The sequence below is a fragment of the Stegostoma tigrinum genome, chromosome 3 (genome assembly GCF_030684315.1).
Source record: "Stegostoma tigrinum isolate sSteTig4 chromosome 3, sSteTig4.hap1, whole genome shotgun sequence".
NCBI classification, from domain to species: Eukaryota; Metazoa; Chordata; class Chondrichthyes; order Orectolobiformes; family Stegostomatidae; genus Stegostoma; species Stegostoma tigrinum.
Window position 1 is genome coordinate 65,381,864 of NC_081356.1, and position 26,168 is coordinate 65,408,031.

The 26,168-nt window shown below is 40.9% G+C and overlaps 1 protein-coding gene across 3 annotated transcripts in view; it reads left to right on the forward strand.

Annotated features, from left to right (window-relative positions):
- Window positions 1-26,168, forward strand: part of LOC125450743 (protein prune homolog 2-like) — a 362,196-nt gene that overhangs the window by 231,985 nt on the left and 104,043 nt on the right. For 2 of the 3 annotated variants that reach the window (XM_048526831.2, XM_048526833.2), the window contains exons 8-9: window positions 6,962-13,011; window positions 17,140-17,256. In XM_048526831.2, coding sequence (XP_048382788.2) covers window positions 6,962-13,011; window positions 17,140-17,256 — 6,167 coding nt within the window. Of the gene's footprint in view, window positions 1-6,961; window positions 13,012-14,547; window positions 14,639-17,139; window positions 17,257-26,168 lie in introns of those variants that run through there. The other variant, XM_048526834.2, reaches the window with a different exon arrangement.

A 26,168-nucleotide genomic window follows, 5' to 3' on the forward strand; every position in this document is an offset into this window, starting at 1 on the left:
TATCTCCACCTATCTTAACTCCCTTTCCTCCCCCTTGGTCCAGGAACTCCCTACCTCCGTCCATGACACCACCACCTTCAGAACTTCCAATTCCCTGGTCCCCAACACCTCATCTTTACCATGGACGTCCAGTCCCTAGACACCTGCATTCCCCACGCAGATGGCCTAAAGGTCCTCTGCTTCTTCTTGCCTCGCAGGCCTGACCAGTCTCCCTCCACTGACACCCTCATGCCCTTAGCCAAACCCATCCTCACCCTCAACAACTTCTCTTTCAATTCCTCCCACTTCCTGCAGGCAACGGGGTGGCCATGGGCACCCGTATGGGCCCAAGCTGTGCCTGCCTGGGTAGATTACGTGGAACAGCCCCTCTTCTGTAGCTACACTGGCCCTAAACCCCACCTCTTTCTCCATTACATTGATGACCGTATCGGTGCCGCCTCGTGCTCCCACGAGGAGCTCGAACAGTTCACCCACTTCACCAACACCTTCCACACCAACCTTAAGTTCATCTGGACCATCTCTGATACCTCTCTCTCCTTCCTGGACCTCTCTGTTTCCATCTCTGGCAACCACCTGAAAACCGATTATCCATTTCAAGCCTACTGACTCCCACGGCTGCCGAGAATACACTACCTCCCACCCAATTTCCAGCAAAAATGCATCCCCTATTCCCAATTCCTTCGCATCCGCCGCATCTGCTCCCAGGATGAGGCATTCCACTCCCGAACATCTCAGATGTTCTTGTTAAGGACGGCAACTCCCCCCACCCCCCAACCAGTGGCCAAGAATGCCCTCAACTGTGTCTCCCATATTTCCCGCAACTCATCCTCACACCATCTACCCGCAATAACAACCAAAACAGAATCCCCCTCATCCTCACATACCACCCTACCAACCTCCAGATCCAATGCATCATCCTCTGACAGTTCCGCCATCTGCAATCTGACCCCACCACCAAAGACATACTTCCCTCTCCACCCTTATCTGCATTCCAGAGGGACCAATATCTCTGGGACTCTCTTGTCCGCTCCACACTCCCATCCAGCCTCACCACCCCGGCACTTTCCCCTGCAACCGCAGGAAGTGCTATGCCTGCCACTACACCTCCCCCTCACCCCCATCCCAGGCCCCAGCAAGACTTTCCACATCAAGCAGATGTTCACCTGCACAGCTGCTAATGTGGTATACTGTATCTGCTGTTTGGTTGTGGCCTCCTGTCCATCGGGGAAACCAAGCGGAGGCTTGGGGACCACTTTGCAGAACTCCTACGCTCGGTTTGCACGAAACAACTGCACCTCCCAGTCGCGAACCATTTCAACTCCTCCTCCCATTCCTCCTAAGACCTGTCCATCCTGGGCCTCCTGCAGTGCCACAACGATGCCACCTGAAGGTTTCAGAAACAGCACCTCATATTTCGTTGGGAATCCTGCAGCCCAATGGTCTCAATGTGGACTTCACAAGCTTCAAAATCTCCTCTCCCCCAACCACATGCCAAAACCAGCCCAGCTTGTCCCTGCCTCCCTAACCTGCCCTTCCTCCCACCTTAAGCCCCACCCCATCTTCTACCTACTAGCCTATCCCACCCCCTTGACCTGTCTGTCCTACCTGGACTGACCTATCTCTTCCCTAACTCCCCACCTACACTCACCTTTACTGACTCCATCCCCGCCTCCTTGACCTGTCTGTCTCCTCTCCACCTATCTTATCCTTTATCCATCTTGTATCCGCCTCCCCCTCTCTCCCTATTTATTGCAGAACCCCCTCCCCCTTCTCCATTTCTGAAGAAGGGTCTAGGCCTGAAACACCAGCCTTCCTGTTCCTCTGATGCTGCTTGTTCATCTGGCTCTGCACCTTGTTATCTCGGCTTTTCTGTGTCCTGTTACCAAGCTATTCAGCTAACTAAGAACCAGTCACAGTTGTTGGCAAACAGAAGGCCTTTGTCATCAATAGCTGGTGACTTGTCCATTAACCAATCATCTACTTGTTGCTAACCAAAGCTGTATTTGTATATAATTCTTTGGCTCCAGTTTACCTGCAACCATGTCTTAACTCTGGTTTGGACAGACAGCTGTGTAACCAGTACTTACAATGAGTGCCAGGTTATTTGAATACACAAAATATAAAACAATCCTCCAGCAATTCTTGGTTTTAAAACAGTTATTTGTTCATTTTAGTGCTAAATTGAAAATACAGAGAAATAAAAAGACAGGGTCTTTACATTTGAGTTATTTCATATTTTACTAGACTGAATTTCCTTGGGTTGTCCCATGAGCCATGCTCATGAGCTCTCAGAAAGAAACTCTAGTTTACACTAAAATCTCTACAATTTGGTAGCAAACAATCATTGGTGCATGTCAGGAAATAACATGAAACGTTTCCAGTTTATGCCCCCTGCATAATGGCAGCCTCTAATAGTGGGGAAACCTATTATTAACAAGTTTTTTTAGTCTTGTACAGTACACTGCTCCAAAAATGCTTGAACAGATTTTACTGTTTCTCAGATTTTTTGCCCCCTCTATCTTTAAATGTGAGATGCCTTATTTATGAAATGAAAATAGAAAGAAATTGGCCTGAATTTTAATGTGGAGATGGGTGCTAAGTTGGGAAGCTGTCACGAGGTTCAGAAACCCAGAGTACTGAGTTCTCTCTATGCTATACAGAACTTAACTGCAGTGTTGCTTTATGTGGTGTTACTACTCAGAAATAGCCTGATGGACAGGGCTGTAGCCTTTTGGCCAGGAAGCCAGTTTGCAGGTTGTGGTGGGAGTGAGCAAGACCTTTGTGAGGGAAGGTGGGGACATGGTTCCTTTGCCCATCCTTGGAATTTGGAAGTAGTATGAAGATTATTTAGAGTGCTGGATAACTTCGGGGAGAACTGATGACTCATTGAAGTGAAGGTATTTATTGGATGCCTAGCTGAGCCTGGAAGACAAGTTCTTGCTCCTTCTGACCCCATGAGCAGTGCAGTGAAATGCATAGGTTCAACTTCTCCTGCCTTCTTTCAGCTGGTGAGTTTCCCAAGGTCTGGGAAATTATCAATATAAACAGAATGACTTACAATAAAAACATGGTTCATCATTTGTAATTCCCAAATGACCAACCAGAATCCTGTAAGTGGACTAATTGCCAGCCCCTTGTCCAGCCTCCATTAAAGCTAAAGATGTGAGGCAGGTTGGTTTCCACGTTTCAGACCCCTTGCATCTTAATCTTTAAGAGAACTCCAGATTCAGCCCCGTATTTTAGAGACAGCACCATATACCTGCCGACATATTCTACCCCATCAATTGGCCCCAGGAACCAGTGAAGTGGTTCACTGATCTGACCGTTTTCCATGCACATATCCCCATTTTATAGGTGTGGAAGTGACTTTATCTATACTGGACTAACAATTGCGAGACCTGAAGCAATAAACATCCAGAAATATGAATTCAAATTCTACCACAACAGCTAGAGACATCAACTTCAGTTAATTAAATTCATTTGAAATAACAAGCTAATACGAGGTGACTTTTATGAATTTATCAGATATATATCTAAAAGTCCTCTGGTTCTCTCATGACATTTAAGGAATGAAATCTGCAGGCAATAGCCCACCTGACCTACATGTGACTCCAGAACTGCATCAATGTGCCTGTTTTGTAACTGCACTAACAAGCTAGTTGTATATGGTTGTTATGAAAATGTCAAATAGCAATAAAGTTGATCAATTATCTGCACTGATTTAGGCATCAGGTTCAGATGTCATAAAGGCACAACTGCCCAGTTGACCCTGCAAATTTAAGCTCACTAACATAAGAGGATTTGTGCCAAAATTATGAGAGCTGTTTCATAGACTGCTGCTTGGCCAATATAACATGACAAGCTTCACTGAATCATATTCATCACCATCACTGATTATTTTCTGTGGCAGAACAAAACAAGCAGAGGTGACAGTGAGTGCTGTAAAGTCAGGAAGTTCTGGCACTGGGTATCTTCAAAATTTACACAGCATCCAGGATGACTTGTGGCAACAAGTTAACTGTAGGCAACCAAATATTTTTCTAATTGCCACTGAACTTCTACCCTCCTCCCCTCAACTATGACTCTTTGAAACTACATATAAAACATCTCCAGACAAAGTACTGAGCATAGAAAGAATGTACTCTGACAGGAACTTCAACTTCCATCCCCAAGAGAGGCTTAGTTGCACTTGAAGCAGCTTTAGTTGTGAATAATTATGGACTGTTTGAAGGAAGTTGGAACGAGATGGAATTATTTGAATATTCTCTTACTTGCAAAGGATACAGTGATTTCCTGGAATTATGTCCAAAAGTACTTGGGGCTTGATGCACTTAACTAATTCATGAAGTCAAAAGTTTAATGCATGCTCGAAGCCAGTTGCTATTCTTAATGAAATCAAATGAATTTGGGAAAGTGGATAAGCATAGTGTACAAGGAGATGAGACAAGGGGTTTCTAGCCATAATTACTGGAAAGGCAACTGTCTTTGAGATATTTAGGAGCCCATTGTAGTGGTCTAGCAATGCTGTCAAGCCTACAATTCTGTTTTATAGCAGATCCAGAAGTCAGGGAGAAAAGAAGAACCCCAGAAGCTGCAATGTGTTTTGTTTTTTGGAAGACATTCCTACGAACTTAAGAGTTTTCAAATTACCAATATTTCTGTCTACGTGGTATAGCTTGAAGCAGTGGACTGTTTTAAAAAAAATCAACAATGTGATCCATGTTGATTGGAATCAGAACTGGACATCTTTCCTGGTTATATGGTTGTCAATAATTCAGTTGCATTAACAGGATAGTCAGTGGATGTGAGAAATCCTCAAATGTTGCTGTTTCCAGATTTTGGTCCGCAAGAATGCGTTTTTCCCTTTTGCCCTTTTTAAAAAAAAATCCATCATTTCTGCAGACTTGTTTTCATTGAGTGATTGCTTCTGTGCTTTTCAGTAGCTGTCCTTTGCTTTGAGCGTATGTTTCATCATAAACAGATTATTTTAATTTCATAAAAACATCACCAGACTGCTTTAAGCTTTTGATGATAGTAGGGTTTGATTATCTCACATACTTCCTGTCACAGTTATAACACTTTTTCATATGTTGGTAGAAATTTCGACTCTCTTACTGAGGACACCTTACTGTGCATTATGAGGCTGTCCCAAAATGATAAACAGGATACATTCAGAGGAGATCATATTTAATAGAAAGGAGATTTTATCTGGCTGCTGGAAGCAAATAGCCTCAATTCCAGGACATTGCTGCAAGAATTATAGAGTCATAGTCACGCAGCACAGAAACAGACCCTTCGGTCCAACCAGTCCATGCTGAACATAATTCCAAACTAAACGAGTCCAATCTGCCTGCTCCTGGCACATATCCTTCCAAACCTTTCCTATTCATATGTCCATCCAAACCTCTTTTAAGTGTTGTAATTTTGGCCGCATCCACCACTTCATCAGGAGGTTCATTCCAAATGCGAACCATCCTCTGTGTAAACGCAAAATTGTCTGTTGTGCTTTTTTAAAAAAATCTCTCTCCTGTCATGTTAAAAATGCGCAGCTTGGTCTTGAAAAGCTAGTTTCTTTATTTCAACAATCTTCAGCTTCTTCATTAACCTTGCCTTTACCATATGGCCACAAATGGGGATGCTAGCTAATGACTGCGCAATATTCATTTTCGTTTTCAAATTCTCACATTCTGAAGCAAAACTTTCTGACTTTCCCACTTCTCACGTTGCATGCAGCAAGACATGTATAACATTCAGTGTTGGGTTGATTAAGTAAAATTCATGCAACAAATGCTAGTTATAGGTGTTTTCAACAAGACAGAATCTAACCATGTCTTGTCAACATTCGATTGTATTAACATCACTGAAACTGCAGCAATGTTCTGGGGACCACTATTGACCAAAACTCAATGAAAGCAGCTACATCAACACTGAGGCTATGAAAGTAGGCCAGAAACTGGCTGTTCTATAGTTCTTGTGAGCCAAAGTCTGTAAACAGAAGATGAAATGTGATAACTTGAGTGGCAAATAGCACACTATCTGACTCCTGACAGTCACTCAGCTATCTATAAGGTAAAAATCAGATGTATTATGGCACACTGTCTTTTGTCTTATTGAATGTGTGTCTAACAACACTCAAGATGCCTAACATTCCTGTCTGCTTAGGTGTGTATGATCTACAAGATGCACTGCAGCTCCACGGTAAAATAATTTCAGCAGCACCTTGTAAAACCAAGAAATCTTTAGCCTAAAAGGATATAGGCATCAATCACATGGGAGCACTAACACTTGCAGATTCCCATCCAAACGTCACTCCCATCTTGACTTGGAAATATGACACTGATACTTAATTGTAGCTGGGTTAAAAATCCTGGCACTTCCAGTCTAGCAACTCTGTAGGTAAATCTACATGACGTGGACTGTAGCAATTCAGGGAAGTTGCTAACTATCACCTTGGACAATTGGAAATGGGCAAATAAATCCTGACTTTCCAAAAATGCCTGTGTCCTTTGAATGAATAAAAATATTCTGAAGAATTTGTTGGGTGGACATTGATTACTTGGAGTAATATTTAAATTTGGCACCAAATCAATTGACAGGGTTGAAATTTCTGTGTTCGTATAAAAGACCAAAAATCTGCTTTCTGGTCCGGAATATTAACGGTGACTATCTTTATCTGTTTCATCATTCATCTTATTCATGTGATTTTGATTTTTTTTTGGGTTTTTTTTATTTCTCAAACATCACAGAAAAATAGCTGTTCTGTTTCTGTTCTTATGTAACGACTTTGTTTTTTGATTGGAATGGCACAATACGTGAATTATGTAGCAAAATATAACTTCTAAGTTCCAGAAAACGGAGATCTCATGTTCTGACCAGTTACACTAACAGCAATTGCTAAACAAATTATCCTAGATAGGTTCATTAAAATCAAGTGTTAATTGATATTTTCATTGTTTGACAGATATGCAATACATTAGAGGAGTGTCAGAGTCCATGTCTACAGCTATTGCCCATAGAATATGGGTTGCAGGAAATCAGAGCCTACCAGCAAGGGAGCTCTTCAGTTTCATGCAAGCAAATGCTCCCACTAATCAAAGACTGTATCTATAGGCGACAACAAGAAATGATAATGAACAGGAGAACTTCTTCCACTGAAGCTGTCAATGGCAGTGCTCCAGTTTCAGAAGGATCGTCTGGTGCTCTAGACTTATCTGGTCCTGATGTAGATTCCCAGAATACTGAATACATCGGTGATAATTCATTGGAAAATTCTCAGAATTTGAACTCTTCATTGCAGGCCCATGGCGATGGCAATTTCGACCTAATGAGTCCAGACAGCGGATTGGCCACTATCCGAAGTAATCGGTCATCTAAAGAAAGCTCTGTTTTTCTCAGCGATGAAAGCCCAATACGAGAAGCAGTTGTGCCACCCTCTAGCATTGTACATGGATATGATATGTTTGGTTCGCTGCCTGAAGATGAATTAGCAGAGGAAAAGATAGCATCGGTTGCCAGCATGAATGATAATTTTGATTTGTCTGTCCTTGATCCATCACATTGCACTGACACACATGCTGGTGTTACAGCAAATAATGAAGGGTTTTTGTCGAAGTTAGATTCTGCCCCTCAAAAAAAAATTGTGGAAGACGTTCCGCTAAATTGTAATTGGTCTAAGCCTTCTACAGAGATATCAGAAGAAACCAGTCCAGAAGCTGACCTGGTAAAAGCAGAGGATGTTCATGTTTACAAACAAGGAAGTGCCAGTGATAAGTCAGGAGAAGATCAAATGCTGCGACAAGTTGTTAGATCCGATGTGGCTAATATTTCTTTACTTCCTCAAAACCTTTCTGATGATATAATTGGATCACAAATTGAACATAAGAATGTCCCCCCAACACCCATGAACAGTCTTGTAGATGGCTCACCCCTGGTTGAAGGGCCTCATAATATTTTTGCAGAAGACGTCATCGAGAAAATGAACGAAATTGTTATTCTTGACGCTGATCAGTCAGATTCTATGCATACAGGAGAACAGAAAGAATTTGAAATTAGTGCGAAACAGAATGTGCCAAGCTCTAAAGACATCTGGAATGAAAACCAAAATGAACTAAATGTACTTGAGCAATCTCCTGATTTTTGGACAGACTTTGATCAGGAATTCAGTCAATCTAATGTTACCCATTGTGATATCTGGAGTGAAATTGGTAGACAGTCTAAGCAATCAGTTATGAAAAATGTTGATGATCAGTGGAATATAACTGAACAAAGCATTTTCCAATCAACATCTGCTGAAGCTGACACATGTGATGAATTAGACAAAAGTCAATTGAGCTCGAACACTTCTAACAACTGGAGCAAATCCGTGACAGTTGCAAATTTGTCAGGTATTGATAATTTTGATCCTTGTTACAAATTTGGAACCAAAAATTTAATCGTACCCAATTCGCTAAACGCAACGACATTACTAGTTCAACAGGACAAACAGCAAGTTATAGACAGTTCACATATAGGTTCTGAACAGAAGCAGTATACAGCAGCAATAGAAAATACATGCATTTGGAGTGAACCAGTGCATGAAGTTATACGGCCTCATGGAAAACTTCCAGACATTTCAAAGGATTTCAAGCAGAAAACCCAACAATTAAACACTGAAAACCGAGAGACCTGCACAGAGTCTATAGAAGATGCTCAACTCTTTGCATCACAAATGCCCACAACGTTAAGCGATTCTGAACTGGAGATTAATTTGCCAGTTGCTGTAAATACAATTATAGGGAATGAATCTACGAATAAAACCCAGTTGACTGGTGAAATTTTCGATACATTTGACCTCAATGTCAGCAATTTAACTTCTGAAAGTGAAAAATTAAGGATGGTAAAGCATGTCTCTCCGACTACATGTAAGCATGATCTAGAGTTTAGTCCTGAAAAGGAGAAAAGGCAGTTAACCATTGAAAATACAGATTTTTGGGATGAACATTTCCAGGAAAGTAACGCTGAAATATGGAATATTGCTCTACATGATCCCGAAAGGCCACTGTTGAGTAATTCTAATCTATTGAGTAAGCAAATAAACAGCATTAATCAGGCAAGTCAGGAAGGGAATGAAACAGAGCAGGCTATTACTCAGCCAATATTTGAAACTACCACTCCAAGCACTGAATGTGTGCAGGAAGGACAGCAAGCTACAATTAGTTGCAATCAGGCAGGATTTGAAATGGTAGAGTCATTGAACCCAGGAGAATGCAAACAAACATCTCCAAATACTTCCGTTATATGGAATGAATTTGAACATTGCAGCAATTCACCTTTTGAAAGTCTAGAGGGAAGTGACAAATATATTGAGACGATCAGTCAGCAAAGTGCAGAAACTTTAGATAAAATGGTAAATTCAGATCTGAACAATAGATATTCTTCAACTGAAAATCCATACACAGAAGACGGATATATGCAAGAGAGCAGCCAACTTTCGACAGGGATACATCATCCATATAGTGTTTTTGAAGAGGATACTAATGAATCCACATTCATAAGTCAAGAACTCCAGTTCAAGCAAGTGCAGGAATTCAGTCAGCCCACTGCAAGGCAGCCTCATGTAGGCCATGATTCTGAAATTGAAGGGAGATTACCGGACTATAAATTTTGCAAATCCTCTGATTTTGAAATGGTAGAAATGGATAACCAGCAAACCTCTTCAGCTCCTCAGACATGGAATCAGTTACAACAGGAAGATTCTGAGCTGAATGAAAAAATTTCAAATCCACAGAGCAAATGTGAAGAATTTTCTTATTCTGAAAGTTGGGACATATCTAGACAGAAAACAGAACAGCCAGTGCTCAACATTGTTGATATGCATTGTAAAGAACAGGGTAGCCAATTGTTAGCCTCTGAAATACCACAAGATTATCTAGCAGGCACCGATACCTGCAGAAGGGCAATGGAAGAAGATAAACTACAAGCTGTAAAGAATGCTGATAATTTTCACGAGTCTGACTTTGAGTTTATCCAGGCAACAACCGATTTCCCTCTTTCAAAAAGGTTTGAACAAGAGCAATCAAATGCACCTGATTCTAACCGATCTGTAGAAGATGAGTATAACCGTTCTTGCACTGAAATTCCCGACACTTGGATAGACTCAAAATATGAATTTCCCAAGTTGCTTCCCACTAGTAATGATGCACGTACTGAATTTGAGCAGGAGTTAGTCGAACAGAATGAAAATGCTCCTGATATTGTCAATGACTATCACCAAGATGCGCATCAGATTTCCTCAGCGAATCCTGATTTGTGGGCTAAATCTGATCATTTGTTTTTTGATTCAACTACTGTAAATCCTGATATTTTGAATGATCATGAATTAGATTCCAGCCATTCAACTCCAAACAGCCCGGACAAATGGAATGAATTGGTTGAGGCAGAAAAGCAAGAATTGGGAAATCCAGGTATGTGGATGGTGTCAGAAGGAAAACCTGCTGAACTGAAGACTGAACTTCCTGATATAATGGATGTAACTGGACAACAGTCATGCCTATCAATATCAGACAATGTTGCTTCATGTGAGTTGGCTGAACCTCCTCTCAATGATCAATATCAGTATGTACATAATGAATTAGTGCAACAAGCAAGTCACTCACCCTTAGTTGCTGTGGACTCACAGTCATGTAAAGTACAATTAAACAACCAGAAGGAAACAAAACATGCTGATGGTTGCATTGAATCAGGAGAAGATTTTGTTACAGAAAAACAAACATTTGATAAAAATAAAGATCTGACAGAATTAAATCAAACTAAGTTTGATTCTGTACAAGAAGATGAGCAACAATTTTTTGTTCGTCCTGATGCTTGGATTCAGTTCGAAGAAGATGCTGCTGAAGCAGTCAGAAAAGATCCAGATTCACAAGGTAAATATCAAGAGAGAATACGTTATTATGATTTAGAAAATCATAAATTTACACAGGACAGATACGTTGTAGCTCATGAAGAAAATTTACAGCTTCCAGTGGAAGAAATTCCTGTTTCTGGGGATAGTGCGTTACTTTGTGAAAATGGCATTTCATGGGGAGAAACTAAGCAGTTTGAAATCTCAGGTGCTGAAAACAATGTTTCGTGTATAAAGAAAACACATGATACACCACCTGTACCTCTACAGGATGAAAGCTTAGATTCATTCCAGCAAACTAAAGAGCAACAGAGCAGTATTTCAAAAGACAATCATTCTAATCTTTACCAAGTCAATAATTCATATAGTAAAAATGATGGGATAAGCGAAAATGAACACCTTTTTTCAAAATCCAGATGTGCAGATGACTATTTTACTTCTGCTACTTCGAGCTATAGTCTAGACACAGATATATATGATCCAGAAATGATGGAATACTTCTCTGTATCAGAAGAAAATATTTTGAATATGGAACCACTGAGAGATTTTTCTCAGATAGTAACAGACGCTACTCATTTGAACAATGCGATTTCATCTCCAAGTATCAGTGCTTCCAAAATCATGAAGGATGAGTTGGTTACAAGACAGAAAACACCCAAAATTAGTGATGAGGGATCTCAGCCAACTCATCCTGAAGTTCAAAGTTTAAATAGAGACACTGAATCAGACATATTTGAAGATGCATTTGTCCATGGTGCTTGTGAATCTGTAAGGCAACCAGATTCACTGAAAATTTCAACAAAGGTTACAGAAGACCGAAATATGTTTCCACCAGCAGATGGTACTGTAGCACAGCCTAACACTGATATGTCAAACCAAAGTAATATGGAAACAGAGCAAGTGGTGCAAAACGTTCTAGAAAGTGCATGGCTTTCATTTGGAAATGCAAATAGCAGCAGTAACAGCAACGAGACTTCCTGCAGCTTGTCATCTAGTATCCATAAATCAGACTTTTGGGAAGACCTTAGTCCCCAGGATTGTAATATAGTCCCTGAAGGATTTTCACATGTGTCTGTTTCTGAGAGCGCTATTGCAACAGTGAGGCATAAAGAGATGGCAGGAAGTGAAGTAAGACTGGAAACTGCAGAGAAATTGTCAGACCCTTGTAGCAAAAGAAGTGTTCCCCTTTTGGAACAAAGGTTTGATAACCAGTACAGTTCCTTGGTTTCTTCACTCAATTCTCCAGTTTCCTGTATTGAGATTGGTAACGAAGTTGACAATGTGGGTAATTGCCAAACCCAGGTGAACTCAAGTGAACTTTGTACCAATGATTTTAGCGTGACATCTGATAAAGACCATGACACAGGAGAAATGGATTATATTATTGTAGCTGGAAGCAAAAGACCTCGTGAAGAAGTGCCAAGTAGCCAGCAAACTAAAAGTCTGGCCATAGATCTGAATACAGATGTTATAAAAAAAGATTTTGAAGAAGATGATTCTTCAACACTTCCTTCAGCTGCAATTCAACCAAGAATCAGTGGAAATGAAACAAGTAACTTTGAGAGATTTTCTGGTATCTTACCTTCAGCAAATAATGCCCCTGATGCCCAGTTTATAGGGAACAATGATCAAAATCAAGGTGGGGCACACTTGGATGAGACACCAACTAAAGATCAACAGAGTGGAAGAATAATAGATTTAAACGAACTGTCAGACACCTCACCTGAGGAATATCCTAGTAGGACAGAAATGAGTGAATCTGGTTCAGAGCATTCAATTAAAGAGCTGAAGACAACGAATCTCGTTTCTAATGAAACCAGTGCAGATAACACTGAAGGATCTGAGACTGACTATGATGCCATGCATCATAGGTCTTCAGAAATAGATGTTATAGCGTATGCGAAAAGAACTTTATCTACAGACGAGCTAAGCGACAGTGAAACTGAGAGCACTGCATCCCAGTTCTCTGTGAGGGAGGCCAACATTTCACATGAAGATTTGAGTGAAAGTGAAAAGGTGGCAGAACAGAATTATCCCAAACCATCTGCTACTGAACATTCTGCTTTACCAGAAAAAGAATTAAGGAGGGAAAAGATCATTTTAACTGAGAAGGGAGATACGACTGAAGTGAGGTAATTTATGCCTATTTAAAGTTGCTTTTAATTTTTTTTTGAAAATATATCAGTACAAATCCTATATGTATACATAAAAGCTGAATGTTAGTACTTTTGAAACATTAGTGCTTTTCTCTTTTCATTAACTAAAATGACAACTTTCGATTGCTTCGTAAATGAAACTGATATAATTCAAATTAATTTTGGAAATTTAAAAAGTACTCAACAAATTTGGGGACCACAGTTTGGTAGCGAGAGTTGGTGATTGAGAGTGAACAGAGCCAACAGTTAAAAGTTGAAGTGTTGAAATTGTATTCTTTGTGGAATATTTTCAATTGAAAGAATTCCGATATGTGTGGGGATATTCAAACCTTTGCTAAATCAAATGGTGCCTTGCAGTAATGGTTTCTTGACAAACCTCAATGTGACACCATTGCTCTGGCTAACTCTATGGCCACCCAGCGATTCTCGCATAGTGGAAGCTTCCCTTCTTCATCCTATGTTTCGTCTGTTCCCATGTCCTGCTCATCCTCTTGCTCTGTGGGCATTCCACCATCTTTTGTTACTAGTTTCTGAAGAGTTACTTTCTGGACATGTTATGTAGCCATCAGGATATCATTAGAAACCGTGACAGGTGGGTATTGCAGGGTAGCACTCCAGACATCAAAGATGTATTTTAGGTGAGCTGATCAGACTGTGCAATGAGGGTCTTTGTCAGCAGATAATTGTAATTGTAATACCTAATACCTAATTGTAATTTGGGGTGGCATGGTGGCTCAGTGGCTAGCCCTGCAGCCTCACAGCATCAGGGACCCGGGTTCGATCCCACCATCAGGCGACTGTCTGTGTGGAGCTTGCACATTCTCCCCATGTCTGCTTGGGTTTCCACTGGGTGCTCCGGTTTCCTCCCACAGTCCAAAGATGTGCAGGTTAGGTGGATTGGTCATGTTAAGTTGCCCGTAGTGTTCAGGGATGTGTAGATTAGATGGGTGACAGGGGGATGGGTCTGGGTGGGATGTTCCAAGGGTGTGGACTCGTTGGACCGAAGGGCCTGTTTCCACACTGTAGGGATTCTATGATCTGTGACCTTTGGGATGGTTCCTGCTCATGAACAGCCTTTAGAAACCAAAATGTGTGCGTGCGTGTGCATGTGCGTGTGTGTGTGCGTGTGTGTGCGCGCACGCGCAGGGTTGGAAGAAGAGTAGAACGTTTGACCAGCATGGAATATGCACGCAGGCATGTACAGGGATGAATGCTGTTAGACTTCCTGTTCTCTCAATGCAAAATATAGTGTTTATTATCGGAAGTACAATCTTTACCCTTGCTGCATCTTTTAAATAACAAGTACATGATTGTAGAAACTTACTAATGTCAAAAATGTCTGGTCTCTTATTAAAGACTGAAATAGAAAGGCTGAGTTGTATAATGTTACAACAGTTTTGTAATCATTACAATGTTAAAACAAAGTCACATATTTTTCGTAAAAATAGTATCAGAAAGCAGGAAATGATCATGAAGTTGCAGCAATTCCAAGCCGGCCAGGAAGTTGCATAAAATTAACAGGTATAGTTTCTTTATGTGGCCGATATTCTTTGAGCAGTTTCCAGCTAAATAACCTATCTCCTATTGATGTCTTCTGTCGAATGTAAGTATATATTGTTATGAATAGATTATCCAAGTGAATTCTACATTTGAGTGCTGTAATATAGGTTAAGCTAAAGCAAACTCATTAAACACATTTGCTACTATACAGATTGTGTACCTGTATTCAGTTCTATTGTAGATTAATGGTGGGGAGCTAGTCAAGAAACTCTCCTACCCCTACCATGTACCATTAGGCATATTGAAAAGATTTGCAGGTTGATAATCAACCTGATTTGCCTAATTCTTGAATACATTTTTCATGGCCTTAATTCTGGAGTAGAACTTGTGCCAAAAGTTAGGGAGACTACCTCTACATCAGAGGATCTGCCTTTTCAATTGGCCCTTAGTTATACAAAACTGTGTTTTGACATGGTTGAGCTTTCAATATGAAAACTTGAGGAAAGATGCTATCACAGTGAACTCAATCTCTGAGAGGTCCTTTGTACAGGAATTTCTTTTATTGATGGACAACATAAATATTTTTAAACAATCAACTTTGCAAATATTCAAGAATAAAATGTAAATTAGGTACAAAGTATGAACATTGATAAGTGTGGTTTTCACCTGCATGTAGTTCTAACACTTGATATGCCATATACAACAGGATGTTAGGAATAACAAGTTGTTTCAATTAATCTTGAGGTTTATTCACGTCTGTTTTGTTTTATTTTGTTTTACATTCAAAGGACTTGTTATTGTGAAATGAAATATAAATTATATTAAATAACAATGACATAATTCAGTGATAACCCAGTGTAGAACTGGAGGAACACAGCAGGCCAGGCAGCATCAGAGGAGCAGAAAAGTTTTATGCTTGGGATTGGGATCCTTCTTCAGAAATGGGGGAGGGGGAAGGGAACTCAGAAATAGAGAGAGAGAGAGAGATAGAGAGAGAGAGGAGGGATGGGGCTGGGGAAGGTAGGTGGGATGGTGATAGGTGAGTGCAGGTAGGCAGTGGTGGGGATTGGCCAGTGAGGTGGGAGTGGCACATAGGTGAGAGGGAAGATGGACAGGTTGTGTCAGGTCAAGGAGGCAGGAATGAGATGGAGGGTTGAGACCAGGGTGGAGGGAGATTTTGAATCTGGTAAAATCCATGTTTGGGCCATTGGGCTGCAGGCTCCCGAGACAGTATGAGGTGCTACTCCTCCAGTTTGTGGGTGGTGTCATTCTAAGGAGGCCCAGGGTAGACATGTCACCCAGGGAGTGGGAGGGGTTGTTAAAGTTGGTTTGCACCTGGGAGGTGTTGTCATTTGTTGCGAACAGAGCACAGATGCTCTACAAAATGGTCTTTGAGCCTTTACTTGGTCTCACCAATATACAGGAGGCCACATCAGGAACAGTGGATGTAGTCGACCATGTCAAAGGATGTGCAGATGTACATCTGTCTGATGTGGAAGGTTTGTTTTGTGTTTCTACATTAACTCTTTGAACTCCCCCTCCCATTCCCTGGGTGACATGTCCATCCTGGTCCTCCTCCAGTGTCACAATGACGCCACCTGGAAACTGGAGTAGCAGCACCTCATATTTCGCCTTGGGACCCTACAACCCAATGGCCTAAATGTGGATTTTACCAATTTCAAAATCTCCCCAACACCCGCTTCATCCCACGATCAACCATCCATCTCAACCCCACATCCTTGACCAGACACAACCTGTCCATCTTCTCTCCCACCAGTCTGCACCTCCCATCTCACTGACCAATCCCGCCAGTCCCTACCTGCAGTCATCTATCACCATCCCACCTACCTTCCCCAGCCCCACCCCTCCTCTATTTACTTCCCAGCTCCCTTCGCTCTCCCCCATTTCTGAAGAAGGGTCCCAACCTGAAGCGTCAACATTCCTATTCCTCTGATGCTGCCTGGCCTGCTGTGATCCTCCAGTCCTACACTGTGTTATCGCTGACTCCAGCATCTGCAGTTGTTACTATCTCATACTATAATATAATGATGTGCGATCCATAATTTCTAAAATGTGCAGTGTGCAGTGTGCAGATAAGTGTAGACATGATTTGTAGAATATTTGTAGAATTATTTTTCCATTAATTCTAATCTGAGCAAGAAATTCTCGAACAATTTTAGATAAAACACATTTCTAAATGTTTTAACACTTTTCTGTATTTTAATATCATTTGATACTCTCCTTTTAAAAAATACTACTTGGATCAAGCTTTTAATTAGCAGTCTTATTACCAATTTGTTTGGTACTGTATCAACTTTTAACACCGTTAGGAAGCAACTTCTGTTCTTTTTCAATAGGTAATGTGCTTATATACATGTAAGTTATATTGTAACGATGTATCAAGACAGCATAAAGAAATTATTCAATGTGACATACTTCTTTAGGCCCACTATATCAAGTTATCAATTGGACCAATAATTAAACTTCTTGCTTTCATTTTCGTCCTTTTCCCTTGAAAAGTTAATTTACAGGCAACACTGTACACTTTAATGAACATCTTCCTAAATGACAGATTTTCTTTCCCCTGTTACTTTGATTTTACAGTTCCTTAAACTCCATACAGGAGTATGCACCTCAAAACTGCAAGGCAATGGCGCAAGATTCTCTCCAGGATCCCGTCATGGAAGTAAAGGGAACCGCGCTGTATGAAGAGTATGCGAGGTCAGTTTTAGTAATCACAATCTTTCATTTATACTTCCTCCAAAATAGTTTATTCTGAATTGCCATAGTAATTGTGCTAATGTTGTGAAGGATGGTGCACGTGCCCTAATCTTGAGTATTTCAGGTTTATTTTTAATTCTTATATTCAGTGTTTCAAAACCACTGAATATACTTTGAATGCAGCTCTGGTGATTGTAGGAAAAGGGTGACTGGAAAATTTGATGTCAGTGAATTTGAGCAGAAGTATATTGTATTTTGTAATTTCTTTATGGCACCATGAATGGTAACATAAGCTGTGTCACCAGTTTAAACTCAGAAATTCAAAGGTTGCACCTCAAGAATGTATTCCAAAAATGGAAGGTGAAGCTCATTCCAATTTGGGGGTTCACATCTTTTCCACTAAACCAACAAACGTAAGATATACAAAAGGAAAAGAAGATGATGACTATATATTCGAGAGCAGACATCTGGGTTGGTAGATATTTGATGACCTTTACAAAATGAAGAAATTTTTGAAGGTCAGTTGCTACAGCCCTAAAGGCATGCCAGAGGGTCTTACGCATGCAAAATGACATCCTTATTGTTAGAGACAGAGTGCCATACAGACTGTGATTCTCAAGTTCTACAGTAACACCTTTCTGTGACATGCTAGTTCCAACTATAGATAACACAGTGTGGAGCTGGAGGAGCACAGCAGGTCAGGCAGCATCAGAGGAGCAGGAAAGTTGACCTTTCGGGTCGGGATCCTTCTTCAGAAATGGGGAGGGCAAAGGGAAATCAAATAGAGGGAGGTGGTGGGGCTGGGGAAGGTAAGTGGCATGGTGATAGGTGAATGCAGCTAGGCAGGGGTGGGGATTGGTCGGGGAGGTAGGAGGGGCAGATTGGTCATTGAGAGGATGGACAGGTTGTGTGTGGTCAAGGAGGCGGGGGATGAGAGGAAGGGTCGGGGAGATTTTGAAACTGGTAAAATCTACATTTAGGCCATTGGGCTGTTGGCTTCCAAGGCCACGGCCAAATGTGGACTAGTTCGAACTATGCTGGGGACCACCCAATGACAGTGGTCTGAAGGTAACTGTTGTCATGAATTTCTTTGCATGTGGACCCCTTCAGGCTGTTGACATAGTGATCTAAGTGGAGTAAAACTGTCAGCTACCACTGCAATGCTCAGGCAGGCTGGGTCACAAGGATGGCAACAGTCACATGGAATAACAGATTGTGGCCGATGATGTTCTTCCCAAGGCCTTGGGGTATGATTGACCTCATACATGTTACCATCAAAGGCTTCAGCATGTAAGAACCATGCCTTTTTATTTGTATCTTTAAAAATAGTGGATTGCAAGGAGTCAGAATGTCTTCAAATAACAAATTTACCAAGATGGTTACATAACTTCTCAGCAAGAAATTCACTACCTGGTGTGAAATCTCTTTTGTGAGCTGGGGAGTTGTTTACAAGCGAAGCTAATTGGTTCACAGCTAACTGAGCAGGTTGAAACTGAAAACAAGTGACAGAGGCACAAACACAGAAAGGAGGAGGGGTGGCAGGAGAGATAGATAGAGAGAGAGACTCAGAATGACATGCAATAGTGCTATTGTTCTCCTCAGTGGAATTTGCCTGTTCTCTGCAGTAAAAAAAAATTTCTGCAGCAGTAGCAGTGAACAGTGACATTTAAATTGATAAATTAGAGACATTTTCCAAGTGATTCAGCCTTTCTGCACTTCTTACAAGCCACAAGAAGTTTCCAGAGAAAGACAACTGAACACCAAGGTTAGCCAGAGTCTCAAAGAATCATCTCAACATTGGAATTGGAAAGCAAAGACCTCTGAACTGACTTTTTTTCTACCTCTGCTAGTAATTTATTTTTCTGACTTGCTTGTCGCTGTGTATTGTAAAGGCAAGGGGGGGGTTGTTAAAAATGAGATTAAAGTTCTGGTTAGAAATCAGTTCAATATAATAATACTATCTGTTTATTTGAAATCATAGTTTATTGCTTATAATTTAAAAAATTGTCATTTAGTACAGAAATATGGTACGTGCTTTCTATCAACCTTCTCCAAATCATTTCCAGTTCTTCAGGGGCCAGAGAGCTGCTCCATCTTACTTTTTAGAAGCTACACACGTGCCTGCATGGTCATGCATCCCTTCACACTGATGGATAGTATCTGCACTGGTGTTTGGTGCTGAGAGTAAATGTACTACTGCATTTGCTGATACTTCCTTTTCCACCTCAGAGGTTGCAGAAAATCCTTTCATTGCTGGGGCTGTGAGCATTCGATAATTCACCTGTGAAGGACACAAAGAGAGGGTGGGTGGTAGCCATAAACAAAACTTGTGTGACTGTGAGCACAAGATATTCCACAATGGCAGCACCTGAAGGCACATTGAGGTATTTCTAGGAGAGAAGTAAGGGGTCTGAGTGATGTGGGCTAAGATGAGCTGTGGCGGAGTTGGACGACAGTTGTGGTAAGGCCCATCTCAATGTCAAGGGCAATGAGGTTATGTCTTGGCTGTTAAGGAACTGAGACAACAGGAGCAGTCTTCAGAAAATCAGGAAGAATGAAGCAGTTGGTAACCATGAGCTCTGCTGCATTGGGCACTACAAGCCAGAGAGAAGCTCATTAACGTCTAGCCCGAATGAATGACAGCTGAGTGCAGCAGATGATCATGAACTGTTTTTTAAAAAAACAAAAATTTTCAAATCACGATGCTGAAAGCTGGTTTGCTTTAGCCTCTATTGATTTTATTTGTGTTCCCTCTTGCTTTCCGTAAATAAAGGCTTTTGTTAGTATTTGTCAGATGGCATGCCCATATCTGATGTTCTCCTAGTAGACACTGGCAAGCTGCAGGTCGACAGTGGGCACTAGGGACAGGGTAGTGCAGGCTTCGAGGGTCTTCAGATAGGATGTAGTTAACCACAGCTGAAGTTTGTGGCGTGATGGTTAATCAGCGATAAGGGTGAAAGGATGGAGTTATCAATAAATGTCAGCTATGCGTCATGAGCATGCAGCGCCAGGGCTGCTGTGCCATGACATTGCGGACAAGGGGCAATGTTGGATTGCCAATGCTTGCCTAGTTGTACAGTGGCCATTTTAAATATGACATGGGCACAAGCGGTGCCAATCTGTCCATAGGTGTCTATTGAGTGGCAGTTTGTTGTGGGAGCAGCTCATGGTTGGATAGGGCAGCAATCAGACATGAGAGACAACATGAGGGGGGCGGGGCAGGCAGTTAATAGGGTGAGTTTGATAAGAGACAGCAAGAGAACTCGCTAGGCCGTGCATCAAAGATTCCTGTAAAACTCTAGATGCAACTCAATCTGTGCCCTGAGATAATAAGGTGTAGAGCTGGATGAACACAGCAGGCCAAAAAGCAGCATCAGAGGAGCAGGAAAGCTGACATTTTGGGTCTGGACCCTTTTTCAATCTATGCATTAATGTTCAACCCTAACAGTTTGCAATTCACAACTTCCACAACACACATTCTTAAATTCCCATTCGAGCCCTGAACATCCAGACTCCACGGAATCTATGAAAATAATCACCAACGTATCTATAGCCACTTCCTTTAACACTCTGGAAAGTAGACTATCAGGTCCCAAGGATTTATCAGTTTTCAAGCCCATTAATGTCTCCAGTACACTCTTCTTACTGACACTAATTTCCATCAACTGAGGACATAAGAGCTAGGAGCAGGAGACGTCCATTCATCCCCAAGCCGCCTCCTTTATTTAATTCAATCATGGCTGATCTCATCTCAGCCTCGACCGTGAGCAGTTTTGGTCTACATATTTAAGGAGACATATTGTTTCATTGCAGACAGTTCAAAGAAGGTTCATGACGATGACCGCTGGTATGGAAAGATTGTGTTATGAGCAAAGGTTAACCAGGTTGGGACTTAACACACTGAAGTTCAAAAGAATGAGAGTTGATCCCATTGAAACATGTCAGATTCTTAAGGGGCTGGACAAAGTAAATGCTGAGAGGATGTTTCCCTTCATGGAAGAGTCTAGTACCAGAGGGGATAGTGTCAGAAAGAAGTGGCTCCAATTTAAGACTGAGGTGAGGAAGAAGTTCTTCTTTCAGAGGATTGAGTGTCTTTGGAACTCCTTGCCACAGAGAGCTGGGGAACAGAGTCCTTGTATATATTTAAGGTGGACAAATACAGATTCTTGATGAGTAGGGAAATCAAGGGCAGGAAAGTGAATATGATGAATGTGGGATCAGCCAAGGTGGAGCAGGCTCATGGGGCCAAATGGCCTACTCCTGTTCCTATTTCTTATGGTTAAGCTTGCTTAAACCGACCTTAACAGAACTATCTCGTCTCTCAGCAAGATAGTCAGAATCATGTTAAGATATAACCCACCCAGCTTTCACAGTCACCCAAAATGACCTCAATTCCACAGAGATTTGATACTCTCCCTCCTATGCCAGTTACCAGTTTTCTGTCATATTCTGAATTGATTAATTCTCATGCTGTCATGCTCACTGGCACACTACACTGAAAGAAAACTGAAGGTTAGCGAATTTTGAGAAGATTTGTAGTTCAGGTTGAGGTTCTGGATGTAAGTTTGCTCACTGAGCTGGAAGGTTCATTTTCAGACATTTCTTCACCATCCTAGGTAACATCATCAGTGAGCCTCCGGTGAAGCGCTGGTATTATGTCCCGTTTTCTATTTATGTGTTTAGGTTTCCTTGGTTTGGTGATGTCATTTCCTGTTCTTTTTCTCAGAGGGTGGTAGATGGGCTCCAAATTTGGAGCTGTGATGATACAAGTGTTTTTCTTAACTTCCCATTACAGTAATCAGCATCTAATACAAGAAGAAAATTCAGGTGTTTGATAGACAACTGCCACTATCAGACTGTTTGACTAGGCTATTTTAACTTGCAAAGTAATAACCCCGCTCGCTGATGCTCAGCTCCTGATCACATTACAGCTTTGGTTTGACTATAGACTGAAGAGCTGGACCCCTGTGATAGGGTTCAGTGGGAGTGGGAGTGATTACCCTGACGTCAAGTCTGTATTTGACTGATAATGCCATCAAGGAGCTATAGTGAAACTGGAATCAGTGGGAAACTGGGGAAAAGTTCTCTGCTAGTTGGAGTTAAACTAAGCACAAAGGAAGATGGCTACATTTGTTGAAGCTCATTTGTCCCTGTCCAAGGGCATCACTGAAGGAAATCCTCAGGATGGTGCCCTGGGCCAGACATATCTTCATCTATCTCATTATTGTGCCCCCTCCCCCCCCCCCCCCCCCACCACTGTCTTAAGGTCAGAAAGGACGATGTTTGATGATGATTACACCATGCACTGTTCACTACTCCTCAGGTACTTGAGTAGTCCATGCCCACATGCGCAAAGACATTATCCAGGCTAAGGCAAATAACATTCACACCACACTGTAACAGCCAATGACATCTCAAGCAAGATAGAATCTAACAATTATCCTTAGACATTTACTGGTGGCATTTACCATCACTTAATCCTCCATCATCAGCATGCTGGGAGTTACCACTGGCCAGAGGTAATAAAACTGGATAAGCCAATTAAATACTATGATTACAAGAGCAGATCAGATGCTAGGAATTCTGTGGCAAGTAACTCACCCTCTGTCTTCCTGGTTGCCGTCCATCCACTACAACACACTTGTCTGGAGTGTGATGAAATTCTTTCCCCATATCTGGATGAATACAGCTCCAACAACTCTCAAGATGCCTGACACCATCCATGACAAAGTAACTCACTTGAATAGCTTGCCATCCACCATCTTCAACATTCACTCACTGCATCACCAATACACAATGGCAGCAGAACGTGCCACCTTCAAGAAGTACTGCCAAGTAACTTGTCAAGCCTCCTTTGCCAGCCTCTTCCAAACCCACAACGTCTAGCACTTTGGAAGAAAAAGGGCATCAGATACATCGGAACACCACCATCTGTAAGTTCCATGTAACATCCTGACTTGGAACTGTGTCATTTTTAGATTCTGTGTGACGGAGTCAAAACCCAGAACTGCCTCCATCAGAATAATGTAGGTGTCACTAAATCCCAAGGACAGGAGCAGTTGGAGAAGGCCAAGCCAGAGATGCTTTCATTCCATGAATGAATAAACAAAAAAAAATACGTTCCATGGCTCTGTCTTCCCTGCCAAAGGTCATAAATGCTTCCTTTTGGCAAAAGACTGAAATGAAAAATAAAATCACACTTACCTCTGTGAAAACATCCAAACATTTAATAACAACCTGATTTAAATGTTCTTTGTACAAAACACTTAGCCCAGCGGCACCTCGCACTGTCAGGTGTTCCTTTAAATCCTGAGCAGGGACCTAAGTGACCTGCTGGCTCCATGTCCGGACATAGTGCCCACCACGTTGTGTCAGGTGAGCAGCCTACCTCCTCCGAAAGCTGTCGGCCGGCACCCGCTGCTGGTCATTAATTGTCCATTAACTTTTGAATTGGACTGGACCAGAGGAAGCATGAGTCAGCAATTCACTCACATCTGGATTGATCAAAGACCTGTTGACTGCAACAGACTGTTTTATCCGTATGCTCGCATCGAGGATGTTCATTATACAGTTTGAGAGCCTTGTGGCTTAATTATTTAATTCTTAAAATTGTCCGTTAAAAATAAGAAAGAATGATGTTTTCTTATTGATGCACTCCAGCTTCAATGCACTTTCACTGTTCGGACCCAAACCTCTGCATTATAGCAGACACTCCTCATTGTATTTGTTAATATGGTTTACCGCAAATTTATCAGCTGTGTGATTTTAGTACAAAATCTCCAAATATTTCCTATATCTATGTAATAAAATAACTACATGTTTTTATTTTCAGATTTTATTAATTATTTCTTTGGTGTCACTTGTACAGGAACTTGATATAAATGAGTTTGACAGTATATTAGAAATAGCACACGAATATTTGAAAAGCGATGGAATTTTATTCTTAGGAGACCATGGATGCGAACCGTATTGAGCAAACAACTATTTCAGCCAGAGGGTGGTGGGAGTTTAGAAAACACTGTCTGGGAGGATAGTTGAGGCAGGAAAGATCACAACCTTTAGAAAGTATTTGGTTGAGCACTGGAAATGTCGTAACACTCAAAGCTGTGGGAAAATGGGATTAGTATAGATTGTAATGTACTTCTGGTGGTTCAGTCTATCAAGTGTGCAAGGCCTTTTCTATACTGTATGATTCTATGAAACAATTTAGGCTACCAGTTCAGTATAGTTCTGGGAGAGAGCTGGATTTGCAACTGTAGTACCTTTTTCAGATAAAGTGCTAAATTGAAGTTTTTCTGCTTTTCAAATGGATGTAGATGTTCCTAATGATCAAAGAACAGAAATTCTTCTGGTGCTCTGGCCGGCTGTTATTCTTCAAGCAACACATTTTCTGAAGTAGGTCCCAGCCGTCAACTTTCCTGCTCCTCTGATACTGCCAGGCCTGCTGTGTTCCTCCAGCTCCATACTGTCTTATATCTGAAAACAGATTGACTAGTCACATCTTATTAAGAGCTATGCAACCTTGCCTATGATACAACAAAGATGTAAAAGACACCACATAAAAACAAGTATGTTCTTCTTGCACACTTCCTGAGGGAAGGGTCAATGGACCCGAAACGTTAACTCTGAAGCTCTTCACAGATGCTGCCAGACCTGCTGAGCTTTTCCAGCAACTTCTGTTTTTGTTTCTGATTTACAACATCTGCAGTTCTTTCAGTTTTTGTGTTCTTCTTGCATTTAATACTTTGCTTTTTTTTTACATTCTGATTTGATAAAACATTGTGATTTTGCATTATGGTTTGACATTTAATTTTATGTTAGGATTAAAGTCAATTGGCTCATTTTCAATCTTTGTTCAGTAGTTGTCATACATTGTTCCTTTCAAAAGCATATGGAGGAAGATTATTCATCCTAATATTATTTTCAAGATTACTGCATGAATCAATGGTCATTTATATACTAATGTTTATTTTCAAATGCATATTGAAAGGAGCCAGATGTAATATTGAAGGATTATTAAGATAAGGCTCTGCTAAATGCAAACTTCAACATGAATATTCTTAGTAATGGACAATGAAAAATAACAACAGTTACTAAGGACTCTATTTAAATTCTGAATAATTAAATTTAGCCTGGGATATAATTTGATTCAACCATGAGCCACAGAGCTACTAATTTTTTTTCATACTGTGATTTGATACCTCAAATTACACACATTTATATTTACAAATTGCTGTATGAAAATAAGTCCCACTTCAATTCCATCAAAAGGTTTGCACCACCTGTCCCCTGGTGTGATTTTGATGAGTTGAAAATTCATGTATGATAGGATGGGATTTAATTGTAAATTTACAAAAGAATTCCATTTTTTTGATGTTCAGTTGAGCTACCTTGCATCCTAATGATGGTAGATCCTGTATGAAATCGTGGTGAATAGACCAAAGAGTATTTCAATTAGCTGTATCTACATATGAAAATACTTCTAATTAGCAAATCTCTCACTCTGTCAAAATCATTGAAGACAAAAGGTTTCATAAATAGAATTAGTTTAGTATTTAACACATTTCTAAGTTTCTAAGATCTCATGGTTTTAGGATAAGTGCAGTGCAGCTCTACACTGTATATCTCATGCACTGTCTGTATCAAATGGTTGTGTTTTTAACTCAATTTTGCAAATAACACTAAGTAGGAAATACATTCTGAAGAGGCCTTGGAGATTTCAGCCAGATAAGGATAGGTTGAATGAATAGGCAAAAATTTGGCAGGTCAAAATATATCAAGTTGTTCACTTTAGCAGGGCGAACATAGAATATTACTTAAATGGAAAACAACTGTCAAATGCTGAGATACAGAGGGACCTATGTTTTCTAGTGAATGAGTCACAAAAGGTTACTGAACAGGTATAGCAAGTA